The sequence below is a fragment of the Mytilus trossulus genome, chromosome 10 (assembly GCF_036588685.1).
Source record: "Mytilus trossulus isolate FHL-02 chromosome 10, PNRI_Mtr1.1.1.hap1, whole genome shotgun sequence".
NCBI lineage: Eukaryota > Metazoa > Mollusca > Bivalvia > Mytilida > Mytilidae > Mytilus > Mytilus trossulus.
This window is the reverse complement of record NC_086382.1, coordinates 63,361,143-63,376,521: the sequence shown is the minus strand read 5'-3', so window position 1 is coordinate 63,376,521 and position 15,379 is coordinate 63,361,143. Positions and strand designations below refer to the sequence as shown.

Genomic DNA, 15,379 nt, shown 5'->3' with positions numbered 1-15,379 from the left:
TACATATAGCACTATGTATACAAAGGGAATGCATTATGATATAAGTGTCAAGAGAGAGGGACGAAAGATACCAAAAGGGACAGTTAAACTGTAACTATCGGTGCTTATCAAATATATGTATCCTACTTAATCCTCTACCAATAAATTCCTCGATCGGGTGTCTAATACATTTACTATTCAATCCGGTCCATATTCGATTTCTTCTCTCCTTATGTGCTGATAATTTTATAACCCAGTCAAGCAAAACGAACCTTAGCCACACCATTAGGAAACAAATAAGAACTAATTACAGTTAAGAAATAATTTAAAGATGGCGTGTATATTTTTCGAAACTAAAAGCCTAGCATCGTGCAAATATGAATAAACATTACTTCTCAAAATGTAACAGTAAAAAAGAATGGATGATAGTCATGTGAAATGGGCATAAACAAAGCATTGTTTCCATGTAATGAAAAAATGTCCCAAGCATTTACAGGCCATTAAGCACACATTAAGAGAACACAACGTACTAATTTCAATAATCATAAAGTTAATAACAAGATCATCTTCTTAATTTATGTTTGTTTTAGCTAATCCATTCAGGGAAATAATCGCAAACTAAAGTCAAAGGTAAAAACAGTGTCATCTTTTGAAAATTTCGCTATATATGTCACTTTAAAACACACTATTGATGATTACACTCGACTTATTTCTTGTCTTTAAAATAAAGACATGCCTGCAGTTTCTTGGAATAATTTATTGGTTTAATAATTCACAGAAAAATACTGTATGAAAACAAGTTTGATTTTTTTTTTTGGCAAATTAAAGATTTCGCAGTAACAAAACTAATTCATAATAGCCAAAAGAACTGTCCTCAATCAAATACACGCTCATTAACATCAGTTTTGACAATGTTTAAAAAAAAACTTGTTGAATTTCATGAATATCAATTATGTGGTCATTTTTTTTTTATAAATTTCCTGTTTACAAAACTTTTTTTCGAGGATTTTAAGGATTTTCTTATCCCAGGCATAAATTACCTTAGCCGTGTTTGGCACAATTTTTTGGAATTTTGAATCCTGAATGCTCTTCAACTTTCTACTCGTTTGGCTTTACAAATAGTTTGATATGAGCGTCACTGATGAGTCTTATGTAGACAAAACGCGCGTCTGGCGTACAAAATTATAATCCTGGTACCTTTGATAACTATTTGTATATGAAATATATAGGTAAAACTCATTGTTTATACAAATAAGAGGATATGATATGATTGTCAATAGACATCTCTCCAGAAGAGACAAATAGACACAGAAAATAACAATTATAGTTCACCGTACGGTTTAATATATAAAACATAAACACTGTTTATATATAGCAGTATGTATGCATATGTGTAACTGAAGTATTATCAGTTAAAGAAATCAATAAATGTTAAGAGATTTCTGTCAAACAAAGTTTTCTCAACACATCGTAACAATGACGAAATCCCATTTTGCTGAATTATATAAATAAAACTGGATTAGGTATAGCTTACTGTCTTGATATGTAAGTTTAATTCAATAATGTTTAATGACCCTTAAAAAACGTCGATTCATTTTTGAAAATTTGGAATTGTGCGACTGTGCACAGTATTCAAAGTAGTAGAATAATGAAGAAAAATTTCGAGTTTGTCTGTAAATGTAGAATAGCCCCTATGGCCTTTTAAAAATTAATCGGATTTACGAAAACGCACATAGTTGCTTGATTTTGTAGAAATGATCTTGATAGAATGATGATTTATTACGATCATCTGCTTACTTGTTTCACCTTGTGAAATGTGAATCTGGTTTTCATTTAAAGATTACGTGCGTCTTGGCAGAACTGTTCATTATTATCATTCGGTGATAGCATGCATATTTATTTGGTCATATATGTAGGTAAAGACCTAGAATTTAAAATGACCTGCATATTTCCTTGTGGACCTTTGACTCTAACTAATTGCAGATGTAACATATTGCTCAAATATATAAAAACACTTTATGAAAAGTTAAAAACATTTGAAGTTTTTTTGAACAGATAAATCAAATATGGAAACTTGTTTCAGTTAGAAAAAGGACGAATACATATTTCACTAATGAATATGACTGTCCTTTTTGCAACTTAAAGTGCTTTTAAATTGTATGGGAAAAAGAACAAATTACTAAAGCTTACATTGTTGATTTTGTGTTTGTATGTTCTATGAAAAAATACTTCATCATCTTGTTTGCATCGTTCATTTTAACAACATATTGAACGTTTACTGTTAGCTTTGTTCGAAGACCAACATTGTCACCTTTTGTCGTCGAAATTTATCATGAACTAACAATGTTGACAAAATGGTGTCACTCGGTTGACACAGACAGGGTTATCATGTTTCTATTTCCAAAATCATTTTCTTCGGTCATATCTCAGTTATACTTGAACTAAAACATACCCTAGTTGTACTATAAAGTTATGTGACGGTGTTCGAAGTATTAATTGAAGTGCATATTCTAATATGATCAAAATGCAGTTTATTCTATTTCTATTTTGTTTCACATGGACCAAAACACAATGTGAATTATTACAGGCTGTTCTGCTTGATGAAAATAACCCAAACGGTAAGTAGTAATGCTGGTCAATCCATTTAAACTCTGTTGTAACGATGTTAATGTTGAATTTTATTACCTTTTTTTGAGTAATACATTATCATATTGATTCGCAATAACCATTACAATCCGATTACTGGATAGACTTTGATTTGGTTGCATATCTGATTTTATCATTTAAGCAGAAAATTAAAAGAACAAAATGATATGTTTTCAAAAAGAAATAAAAATATATAAATTAGGAGAGGAATAACAACATAATAATCATGATAACAAAAATACTTAGAGTTGATTAAATCAAATCAGCCCGGTCGTCGCCTTGTTTTTAATGAGTTTATAAATATTTCTGTAACTCGAATTGAGAGTTCTACAGTATAAATGGAAAAGGAGAAACATGTTAATGCCAAAGAGAAGATGTATAATATGTAAAAATGAATAGCGAAAGCTCATGTAACGGCCTTTTTGGAAGTAATGTTAACATTGTATGGCAAGCTTTTCATCATGCAATAGCGAAATTGTTTTGAATTATTTTCCAAAAGGATATTTATTCTCATTTATTTTTGTTCTATAATTTTTTTTTCAGATTGTGCATGTTAAATTTTCATCGGTTATTTTTCCGTAATCCCATTAGTATGAGAGACTATAATAGTACATTTGCAATTAAGTTCAAAATAAGGATAGACACTTTATTGGACACGACTATCAAGTTATACATATAAATGTGATAAATATCATTTTAGTGTCGACTTGAAAAAAGTTGGAAATAAAGAATTATTTTCCTTTTTTCTGAACAATTTCATTTTACATAGAAACCGTTAGAACATATTCTGGTCATTTCGAGTTGAAGATACCAAATAATTATATCTACGACCTTGATAGATATTAGAGACAAAATGATAATCATTATTTACTTAAAGACCTAAAGTGTTGTTTGATCAATATTTTCATTTATCTGTGCTAGAAATATCGAGATTCAACTATACTTATCCTTAATTGAATGAGTTTGAAAGACGCAAGATACGTTTTGTAGTGTTTTTGTGTGCCTTCTTTCAAGTACAAGGGAGTGGGCTAAGAAGCCATCATAGGATATAAATAATTGCAGTCCATTGGAAATTATATTGAATCATTTGTTTCATTTCTGTGATCATTAGAACAAGATAATACAGGGAGTTGCTATGTAGTAAAGGCATGATTATATGGTATTAAAAATACATCAACCTTGGTTTATCGGAAGAACTAATAAAAGTTATTTGATGAACAAACAAATCGGACACCTTCATTCAATTTAGAATTGGTCATTATAATTATACATTGACTCTTCTACTATATATTTCTCTACCATCCTGTAATGACTCACCATTGTGCTATTATTATTTATGATTATTATCTGTTAATTCATTTTCAGTTAATTTTGACGAAATAGCAGATACGGATCCATTGTTCAGTGATACAGTTGTAATTGATGATTTTGGAGTTCCTGGTACCGAAGGAGCCAGTCATACAGGTAGAATGTGATCTATTGGAATGTTTATGGTGACTGTAAACAGAAAAGTTTTCGGGACGACCTTCAATCGCGTCTTCAATCAGCGTTTCCTTAAAATTGCGATTTTCAATGGGGTATTTAGAAGATCAAACGGTCTTTCTTTTCCAACATCTTTTCCAGCTAATTTGGCTTTGTCCTTTTTCCGGCATTTCGCATTCATAATAAAGCAAAGTTCAGAAAAAGGCTTCTTAAGCTTCTAACGCTCATAACGATTGCAATTTACTCAATATATTTACGATTTTTTTATAGCACTGATTTGATACCGCTCTTGGTAGACTACAGCTCGCGATGGTCTCATCAGCTCAGTAGTCAGTACTATGGTACAAGCAGAACTTATCACGGAAGTTTCTAAAAAAGTCGTTGTTAAAGTTATAAAGTGATAAGAAATCAAAGTATCATACAGTGTTTAATTCTAAGTCATTTATATATTTTGAAGTTTAGTATGGCCTCTTTTATCGCTGTAAATATTTCGTTTAGGGGCCAATTGATGCGTTGACATCCCCTGTTATGTATCTTAAACCTTTTACAGTTGTATACTATTCCAATTTCATATGTGCAGCATATAAGTCTAAGTCAGAAGACATTGATTCAGAATGTTGTGTTCAAATAATCATGTATAAGCATTTGAACGGTTCAAGTCATATCGCATATACCAGTATAACATAAAATAATCTATTTTTCCAGAGGGATCCAAAAGAGTGTGTGACGACATAGCAATAATAGGGGCTGGAATATCAGGTTCATTTATTGCATGGCGACTCCGAAATAGCAATAAATCAATTTCAGTATATGAATATTCACATCGTATCGGTGGACGAATATTTACAAGCCATATACATGGTGTTAAAGGTTTCAATGCAGAACTTGGTGCAATGCGATTCCATGAAACGTGTATGTTTATTATTTTATTATTCATTAATAAGTGTTATTACAACAGGAGGAAGAATTTAAACTATTCGCATAAAACTCTCTTTCATTTTACCCGAAAAAAGGTAAATTAGAACTAGTAATTTATACTTAATCGGCTCAATTCATTAAAACGAATGTACTGTTTAGTTCTTGCTTCGTGCATCTTGATTTGCATCTCGTATGCAATCTCAATACTCATTCTTCTTGCATTAGAATGCAAAAGTGGCAAAATAAAACATTTATACACATTTCAATCTTTAGTTCACATTATTGTCCTGGCCTGACAAGTAGATAAAAAACAGAAATGACAAAAAAGTGTTACAGTAAAAAAATGATACAAAATTGATATAGTAAAAAAAATGTTTTTTGCATAATGGAAAATGAATCAATTTTTAAAAATTTGGAGAAAATTAAACACTGACAGTAGAGTTCGTTTTTAGGCCAAAATTTACTTTGAATGCAATGATTAGTTTTGCCAAGAACATCACTGACATAATAGCCTAAATGCGCATCTGGTGCAGTGAAATAGGTACCGTTAATGTTATTGATAAAAAATAGTTCTGGCAGACTCGATTTATGTTTGAATATTTTTTGTATTCATACGAGGAGCTAGTTGTAAGATCATATCATATTTTTATAAAAGGACAAATAATTTTGTAATTTCAGCTCACGCACTTTTAAATAAAACAGCACGGCATCTTGGTCTTACTGTCATTGATTTTCCATTGGGTTACGGTGCTTCAGACTCTACATTAATGTTTTTGCGTGGAGTTCACATGAGATATAATGAAGTTGGTAGCAAGATGCCGTATAATTTAAAACCAGAGGAAAAAATATCATACCGCCAAATATTAAGGTAAGGGATTTACTAGACACCACCTATGGGCATACCATTCTTTCGGTAATTGCGTCCATTAGTTCCTCCGTCTGTTTGTCAGTCCGTCCGTCTGTCCCGCTTCAGCTTAAAGTTTTTGGTCAAGGTAGTTTTTTATGAAGTCCAATCAACTGGACGCATGTCCCCATGATATAATCGTTTAAACTTGAATGCCAAATTAGAGTTTTTAACGCCATTTCACGCTCCGCTGAACATGGAAAATGAAAATGCGAGAAGGGCATCCGCGTACTATGGATACATTCTTGTTCTGTCATTGTTTAACAGAGGATATGATATTCTTAATTATTTGAGGCTTGACTTTGGTATTAATCTAAACAGTGAATTGATTGACAGACACATGATATTTAAATATGTAGAAAAAGTGACATACGTTTGTTCAGAACGATTACAGAGATTCATTACGTATCAGATGATAGAATATGACAATGAAATTTATTTTTCAGGAATATATATGTTAACAGTACTGACTATTCACAACACAAACATCGAGATTCCTTTCATCTGAAGACCCATGATGGACTTGAACTATACAAACAAAGGTGCGGTAATAGTCATTTATATAACAATTTGCAAAAAGGACCTTAAATTTGCATACCGAATTTTAAGTTCAGTCTAAGTAGACCTCTTTTCGTATGTTCAGCTTAAATATTTGTCAAATTTCTTTAAAATTTCAGATAACCTGTAAATGAATGAGACTAACGATCCTATCTTTTCCTATTTAGAGATTATGCCGTTAAACTAAACACACATCAAAACATTTGCAGTGCAACCACTTAAGGATGACTACTTTCTTAAACAAGAAAATAAAAAAAAACGACACATCATTTGGAAAATCAGGGTCAAATATACTAGAATTTCTTGAATTGAGTAGGAAATACATCTGTAACATTAGTTAGTATTCTATTGGTAATGTATAACTTAGACCACTGTGAAAAAGGCCCATTTTTACTAATGTTAATCACGCACGGGGTCCTGACATGATGAAACTAATGATTTCGATAAAACCTTGCTTGCATCTACAAGGGTTATATTTGTGTTATATCACTCGGTCGTTACCACTGCTGATGGACTGGTAGTCCCGACGATATCATTAGCTCAGTAGCCAATACATGTCAAGTATTGAAATGATTTAAAACTTTAGAAATTTCCAACTCCCGCAGACAATGTTGACCTTTGATAAACTAATGTTTTTATTAGCTTCATATTTTTTAGTTCGTGTTGTTTGGTTCACTGGTATCATCACCTCAGTAGTCTGTGCTTCAGTACTGATATGATTTATAGCATACATTTCTGGAAGTCTTTGTGGATAGATTTGAATATAATTTAGAAAACAAGAATCCTATTCCAAAGATAAAATTGATGTAAATGAATAATGGTCTATTTTGTTTGGTTTTTCAACACGTGTTTATATATTTGTACATCCTTAGCTTTCTTGATTTTAATTTAAAGCATTCCTGACAGTGGTAAATCTTGCAAAACGTTTCGTCCCCAAGGTTATCACAGCTCATTAGTCAGCACTTCGGTGTTGACCTGAATATCAATTATGTGGTCATTTTTATAAATTTCTTGTTAACAAAACTCTGAAAACCCCGAAAAACTAAGGATTTTTATATCCCAGGAATAGATTACCTAAGCCGTATTTGGCCCAACTTTTGGGAAACTTGGATCCTCAATGCTCTTCCACTTGTTTGGCTTGATAAAAAGTTTAATATGAGCGGCACTGGCGAGTCTTATGTAGACGAAACGCGCGTCTGGCGTACTAAATCATAATCTTGGTACTTTGATAACTATTCGGATGAACCAAAGTTTCAGTATAATTATCATTGGCAACTTTATTCACGGTCATCACGGTCATCTAATTTTCCATCTTGATAAAATTTCTTTAAATACAGACAAAATTATTAATTCTACTGCAACTTGTCAAATGCAGTGGAATTGGTACTGCTATTGTTACTTGGATGCTTAGCCCTGGAGCCTATTACAGTCCAGTTACTAGTAATTCGGCATTCGTACTGGCATAAAAAAAATAAAAAAATTGTTTTATTTAAATATGCTGTTTTAAACTTTCGAAGTCATTAAGAATTGAATAATTAATCTCCGTAATGCCTTTCTCTAATGCCATTTCTAGGTTTGTCTTTACTTTTTAATCCATTAGGTTTTATCAGTTCTTCAAAGTTTGTTTTAGGTTTTGGATTTTTAAATTTCTTTGACCTTGAACATCATTGAAAATAGTCTGTCTAATGATTACAAAATTGTGTCAAACCTCATTGTCGTGTTTAAGTTTAAACATTCCAAATGCTGTAATTGCGAATTTTGTTTCAATTTCCTACTCATTTATGTATTTAATTTCTTGAACTTTCAGAAGTTCAACAGTGTCTATGCAGAGTCGTGTATAAAAACTGCAAAATCCTACCGGCAATAAACTCCTGAATATGTCTTACATTACATATATAAAGATAGAATTAGTTAGACTTTCATATTGTTTGTACAGCAATACATTATTATCCCACAAAACATTTTATGGATGTTCTTGAAAGAAAGGACATAATACAAATTTCACGAAGGAAAAAAAGTCAAGGAAGAGGCAAATGGATTAAAAAAATTACACAAAAATCTAAAGATTGAGTAACATGAACCATTCCAATAAACGGGGTTAATTCAAAAGCACAGTCTATTATCCACCAATCATATTCCTTAAAGTGAGTTAACACATCAGGATACTTCCATCTTGTGATGTCACAATCGAGGAAGTTTGGAGTAGATTGAACACACATCAAGTGAAACTGGGATTGATGATAGGCAAATTAATTTAAAAGATGGGTCATTGATAGTACTGTATCAATGTCATGTCATTCTTGTATCCTTCTATTTCTCATAAATCAACGGGTGGACAAATGGATTTCTATTTGTCAAACTTGAATAAATATTCATCAAGATATATAAAGTCAAATTTAGTTTCATATAACAAAAGGTTTGACATTCTTTCTTTTTTAAAATATTTGGTCACGAGGATTTCAGATGAGTGTTCTAGTAACACGCAGTATTCTTTTAGTAATCATATCATATGGTATTTACTTAAATGTAAGTAAAATTAACATATACTTCTGTTATATTCTATAGTATCCAAGCTGTCTTTGCAAAGACGATAAGCACAGAACTCGCACATTATATCAAAGATATCAACAGCTTTTTGTCTGACTTTGGTACCACTAGTGCAGCGTATGCGTTACCAGCGTCTGATCCAATTACCCCTGGAGAATCGTCTTATAATATGAAAACTATCAAAGAAGGATTTAGTACCATACCAAAAAGGCTAATTAATCAATTCAAGAATGCAAGCAGCAAGTGAGAAACTCTTTTTCGCAATTATGTTTTAAGACAGAAAAGATTGAATATTTGTTTTCAAAACTGTAATGTGATATATTACAAACATATCTATGAATGATTTGTATATTTATTAAAAAAAATCCCGTGTAAACATTACTTTAAATATCTGAAATTAATTAAAATGATAATTAGTTATTGTAACGGAGCCCTAGTATGCTTTGTTTGCCTAATGCTAGTATAATTTCCCACAAGAAGGTTAAATGTCTTTAACATAAACACACCCACCAAGCTTACTCGATTAATTGTCAAAAACGCATCAGAGATGGTGATGTAAGTTTAAGAAAAATGTGTCGATAATTTTTAAATAAAAATTAATATGACGTTTTTAAAATACTTTCAGGCACCATGTATTATTAAATTACAACTTAAAGGGAATAACTAAGAACCATGATGGGACATATCAGCTTCATTTTGACAACCACAGAGTAGGTATTATCTTATGAGTGATTCTTGTCATCCATCTGACTAATTTGCTACCCTTGACACAATGTTATGTTTTATCTACATCATCGACAAAAACTGATTTAAACTTATGATACTGAAAAACAATGCATACCTTGAAAGGTTTCACTTCTTTAACAAAAAAATGAAACCAACACGTCAAAAATGTAATACATCCATAGCACTTTTCTGGATTTATCTTCATCAGGAACTCTCAATGCCAAATATTTAAAAACCCAGATTGTATACCAACCTTAACAATAGAGGACCATAAATCTACAGTTACATGTAACTTTGTCTAAGGGAGTCGAGAAATTCGTTTCTATTAATTTCAAAAATTTTCAACAGACAATTTTAGACAGGTTTGTTATGAATGACTGTACCGACGTACTGACTTCTGAGCTGGTGGTACTCTCGGGAGCTGATGGTCCACTAGCAGAGGTATCGACACAATTTGTGTAGTAAAACAATATGCTGAATTGCCTTGTAAAATACTGAAGAGTTGTATACAAGGGAACTTGCTTTGATCATCTAAATGTATTTCAAGAGGAAATTATATCATATAAATAGTCACAAGTCTTTCCAGGTATCAGCAATTAAAAAAAATTCAAATGTTGAATTGCCTTGAAGATACAAAAAGAATCTGTTATGATTTTTAATAGTTTTGTATCATTTTAGACATATATCTTTATCATAATTTACCGCATATTCGTAAATACCTCTAAATATGTAATCAAATTTGGGGAATCAATAATGGTAACATAAGACACTTGACGCACATTATAGATTTTGCTGCAACATATCGCACTTTGTTTTTGTTGCTATTGTCTTTTTTCACATAGATATAGGAAGATGTGGTATGAGTGCCAATGACACAACTCTCCATCCAAGAAATTATTTATAAAAAGTAAACCATTAGAGTTCAATGGACGGCCTTCAAATTGAAGTCTTGGCTCACACCGAACAGCAAGCTATAAAGGGTGCACAATTTAGTCTGTTTTACATTTGCCTTATGATACTAAAGTCATATATGCATATTACTTTTTTTACAAACTCATATAACTTGAATAAATAATTTATGAAAAAAATACTTTTGTTAAATTCGACATTACCGAAAACAGACAGACGGTTATTTGTTTTTTGCATTTCTATACCAATTATCTTTTTTTTTTATTATATATTTACTTACAGAATCATGCAGCACACGATAAATGTGCAAAAAAGGTAATTCTGGCAATAAACAGATTAGCACTTGAGCATTTGAATTGGTCTGTGTTGAAACAACACAATATAAGGGACCTCATAACTAAATCCGTTAGAGACGCACATGCTGTAAAATTCTTCCTAGCCTATGACCAACCATGGTGGAAAAAAAGTAACATGTATTCCGAGTTCGCTATCTCTGATACACCAATTCATCGAACATATGACTTCGGGCCTGTTGCGGGCACCAATATTTCGGTTTTAGATGCTGTTTATTCGGATAATGATGTAACCTTATGGGAAGAACTGGTAAAACGAGGCCCACGTGTATCCGGTAATTCGGTGCATTCTGTCACAAATGAAACCGTGTTCATCATTCATAAATATTTGGCAGCAATTTATAATATTGATATGCATACTATTCCAAAACCAGTAGGCGGAGTAATTGGTATTTGGGACGCTTATCCTATTGGTGGTGCATGGTGTGAGTGGTTGCCTGGATACATTATGCCAGATGTTGAAAAACAAATGGTCAAACCATCTTCACACGATGAAGTATATGTTGCTTCAAATGCTTTTAACTCCAAATCTCTTTCCTTTTGGAGTGAAAGTGCTTTAGAAGCAGCAGAATTGGTGTTGGAACATTTCAATATTACAACGTTCAAAACTTGAATAAACGGGAAAAATTATAAATGCTAGTACTTCATATTATTCCTTAGACAACAGATGTAAACATGTCTATCATTGTGTCGTTAGTAATAGGCCATGTGTTGTTTGTTGATTTTATCGTGAGTCATATATATTGGTGGTATAATTTAAGTGCGCAGTACAATATTTTAAGTAAATCCGTTTGTTTTTGTATTGAATATCCCTGTCTACTATGCTGCATTATATGCACATAGTTCTGATATTTGAATAATAATCTGAGAAGGCAGCTGCTGACAAACCAAACATAAACTAACCTTATCATTCCTTATGGTGTTGTAAAAACATTGCGTTCTTGATCAGTGGAATATATTTGTTTTGATATACAGAATTTGACTGAATTTAGTAGCCATTTTAGAGCGATGTCCCCAATCGACGACGAGGTGAATCCTTATCAATATATTGAATTGGACGTTAAAGGGTTTTCACTACCTTTATATTTAGGTGTTAAATTTAAACTAACTTAGTTTATTTTGTCAATTACGCTTGGCTATTAATCCTGTTTGCGAACAAGGTTGTAATCTTATAGGCTTAAGGGTTTTTTACATTTTGTTTTCAAAACTTTCTTCGGATTCATTTTTTTGTTACTATGACCGCCTTAATAGCGTATCAATAATTTGACATGAAATTTGAATCTGTTTTTGTTTTTTTTGAAGATTTATTCTTTTAATTCTTTTAATTTAAGGGGTTGTCATGTTATTAACGTATGTATTTTGTTCGGGAATTTCCCGAATGTTTGTTCCAGCAAAGATTTTCTTTAATCATTAGTTATAAAAGTACTCAATTAATGCATCGCCAAATAATAGACTGGTGAATAGAAATTGACCAAAAGGATTCCTCCTGCAGTAAAACCCAGTCTGAATTGATTTTCATTTGGTTGTGTAGGATTTTGCAAGCAACACATGTATCGTCGATTAGGAATATGTTATAACAAATGCATTATATTGGCAGAGTGCATATATGATATTTGGCATTATTAAGAGCAGAAAACAGCCAAAGGTTACCAATTGCAAGTAGTCTTCAACGCAGCGAAACTATTCCGCAGACGGAGGCGGACTTCCGCATATTCAGCTGGCCTATAAACAATACTGTATACTAGCGAAACTGCCTTATCTAGAGGTGGTGTGAATCAGATGTGGATCTAAAATATTCCAAAGATCTTTTAGAGTACATACAATCGAAGACTCGTTCATCTTGCAATAGTATTAAAGCATTTGACTTCTCTACACTTTACACAAGTATTCCCAAAACTAAAAGACAAATTAAAAGAGTTGGTATTGCTTTGTTTCATAAAAAAGAATGGCCAACGAAGATACAAGTATTTTGTCTTAGGGAAAGATAAATCGTCCTTTGTAAAGGCTCACACTGAATCGAACAAAACGTTCTTTGAAACAGACATTATCAAGATGCTTCATTTCTTGATTGACAACATATTTGTTACGTTAATGGAATCCAATTGTGCCCCTCTTCTTGCCGACTTGTTTCTTTATCATTATGAGGCTGACGTCATACAGGAACTTCTTTGGGTGAAAAATAAGAATTTAGAAAAATCCTTTAAGTCTACTTTCCGCTATATAGAAGATGTTCTTCCACTAAATAATTCAAAATTTTGTGATTATGTTGAACGCATCTATCACATCGAAATAGAGATAAAGGATACAACAAATACAGTTTAGTCTGCCCCATAACTTAACTTACATGTAGAAATTGACAATAAAGGTAGGTTGAAAACAAATCTTTACGACAAACGAGATGATTTCAGCGTCCCAATTGTAAACTTACCATTTCTATGTAGCAACATTCAAGCAATTCAAGCAGTACCTGCGTACGGCGTATATATCTCACAATTGATACGATATTCCCGCGCTTGTATTTCCTATCATGATATCCTTGATACAGGGTTGCTTCTCACAAGGAAGCTATCAAACCAAGAGTTACAAATGGTAAAGTTGAAATCATCACGAAGTGGTTGACCGTTATGGAATAGCCGTTTCACAGATGATATGTTACTTACATCGTAACTACAATTTCCTTCCCTTTTCAGGAATGTGACCTACCGAATAAGACTATTTACCGGGTTTGTAATAACATGAGCAACACGACGGGTGCCACATGTGGAACAGGACCTGCGTACCCTTCCGGAGAACCTGAGATCACCCGACTTGTTGGTGGGGTTCGTGTTGCTTAGTCTTTAGTTGTCTATGTTGTTTCTTGTGTACTGTTATTTGTCAGTTTGTCTTTTTCATTTTAGTCAGGAAAATGGCCAGTGTTATATTATAGTTCGTTTCTGAGTGTGTTACTTTTTAATGCTGTGTTGTAGTTCTCCTCTTATATTTGATGTGTTTCCCTCCGTTTTAGTTTGTTTTTTTCTCAATCGATTTATGAATTTCGAAAACGGTATACTACTACTGTTGCCTTTATTTAGCCATGTAGTAGTCAGTTTATTTTCGATTTATGAGTTTGACTGTTCCTCTGGTATCTTTCACCCCTCTTTTAACGAAATGGATGCCATAATAAACTCCGAATCATCTAAATTAAATAAAAAAAATAAAAAAAAAATAACAACACACATACACGACAAATGAAGGCTACACTTTCTAACTCAGAACAGGCGCAAAACCGCAACGTGGTTCAACTTGCTTTGTAAGATTTTAGCTCTCCTTTATATCTAAAGCCTATATGTAACAACAAACACAGTATAAATTCAGATCGAGTCGGATCTTAGTTTACAGAAAAAGCAAAAGGACAATAATCCTTATCAATTATCAATGGACTACTAGCAGCTATAAAAATAAGAAGTTGTGGTATAATTGCCAACTTTCCACCAGAGACCATAATGAGTTTATAAGGTATGCGCAGTGTTTATCATTGAAACACGAAAATAAAATTAAAAAAAACATTTTTTTGATACACTTAAATGCTAAACATAATATTCGTTTTTTGTAAACATTTACACCAGCATATCATAGTTCTTGTGATTATGTGATTAATTATTATTTAATTTTCATTTTTTGAAATGGATGTGATTTCCTTCCACATTAAGGCTTATGGAAAAATGAAAAAAATTGTTTTGCGGCATTTTTGTTTTGGTTGGACAAACTATTTTTGTGTAAGCAAAACTAATATTTTCCTTCTGTGTTTACTCGGATTGTTATTTTCCGATATTTCGGGTTTTATCCGCGGATAATGATTATGAAGGATGAAAATAATCTCAATATGTTGAGTTAAAGTGGATTTCAACGATGTTCAAATTATGTAACACTATGCATTCTTTTTTTGGTTCATTAGTAAAGCAAATAAATGATTTAAATTATAGTGTTCTATGTTTATTGAATTTTAGCATAACAACTACTTGACAAACAAGTGATGATTTTCTCTGGATTATTCTTACAACTAAAGTACAATACTTCGCTATTGAAATAGGTTAAATAATTTAAAACTTGTCCTAATCTTAGGAAATTTAATAAGGGAGGAGAATATTAATAGGCTCTTGAATTCAAAAATCTAACAGCATATTATAAACCAACGAGGCAACATCCCCAAACATTCATAACATATAAGTATTTCCGATATCGGGATTTCAATTTTTAAATTTTGTCTCAGATCTGCATTAGGACTTAATAACTTTTAAATTCAGTAGAAAAGTGCAAACAAATTGTTGCATATCATGTGCTAAATATAACGATATGAGCCAAGATATATGTTGTACAA

General features: G+C 32.1%; 1 protein-coding gene across 1 annotated transcript; it reads left to right on the top strand.

The window, feature by feature from the left end:
* The first annotated feature begins 2,401 nt into the window (after nucleotides 1-2,401).
* On the top strand, nucleotides 2,402-11,665 carry LOC134686469 (aplysianin-A-like). The gene is made up of 8 exons (XM_063546136.1): nucleotides 2,402-2,597; nucleotides 3,991-4,089; nucleotides 4,813-5,019; nucleotides 5,704-5,893; nucleotides 6,376-6,471; nucleotides 9,053-9,277; nucleotides 9,660-9,744; nucleotides 10,952-11,665. The coding sequence occupies exons 1-8, from the start codon at nucleotides 2,495-2,497 to the stop codon at nucleotides 11,633-11,635; spliced, it is 1,689 nt and encodes a 562-aa protein (XP_063402206.1). The 5' UTR covers nucleotides 2,402-2,494; the 3' UTR covers nucleotides 11,636-11,665.
* Nucleotides 11,666-15,379: the final 3,714 nt, after the last annotated feature.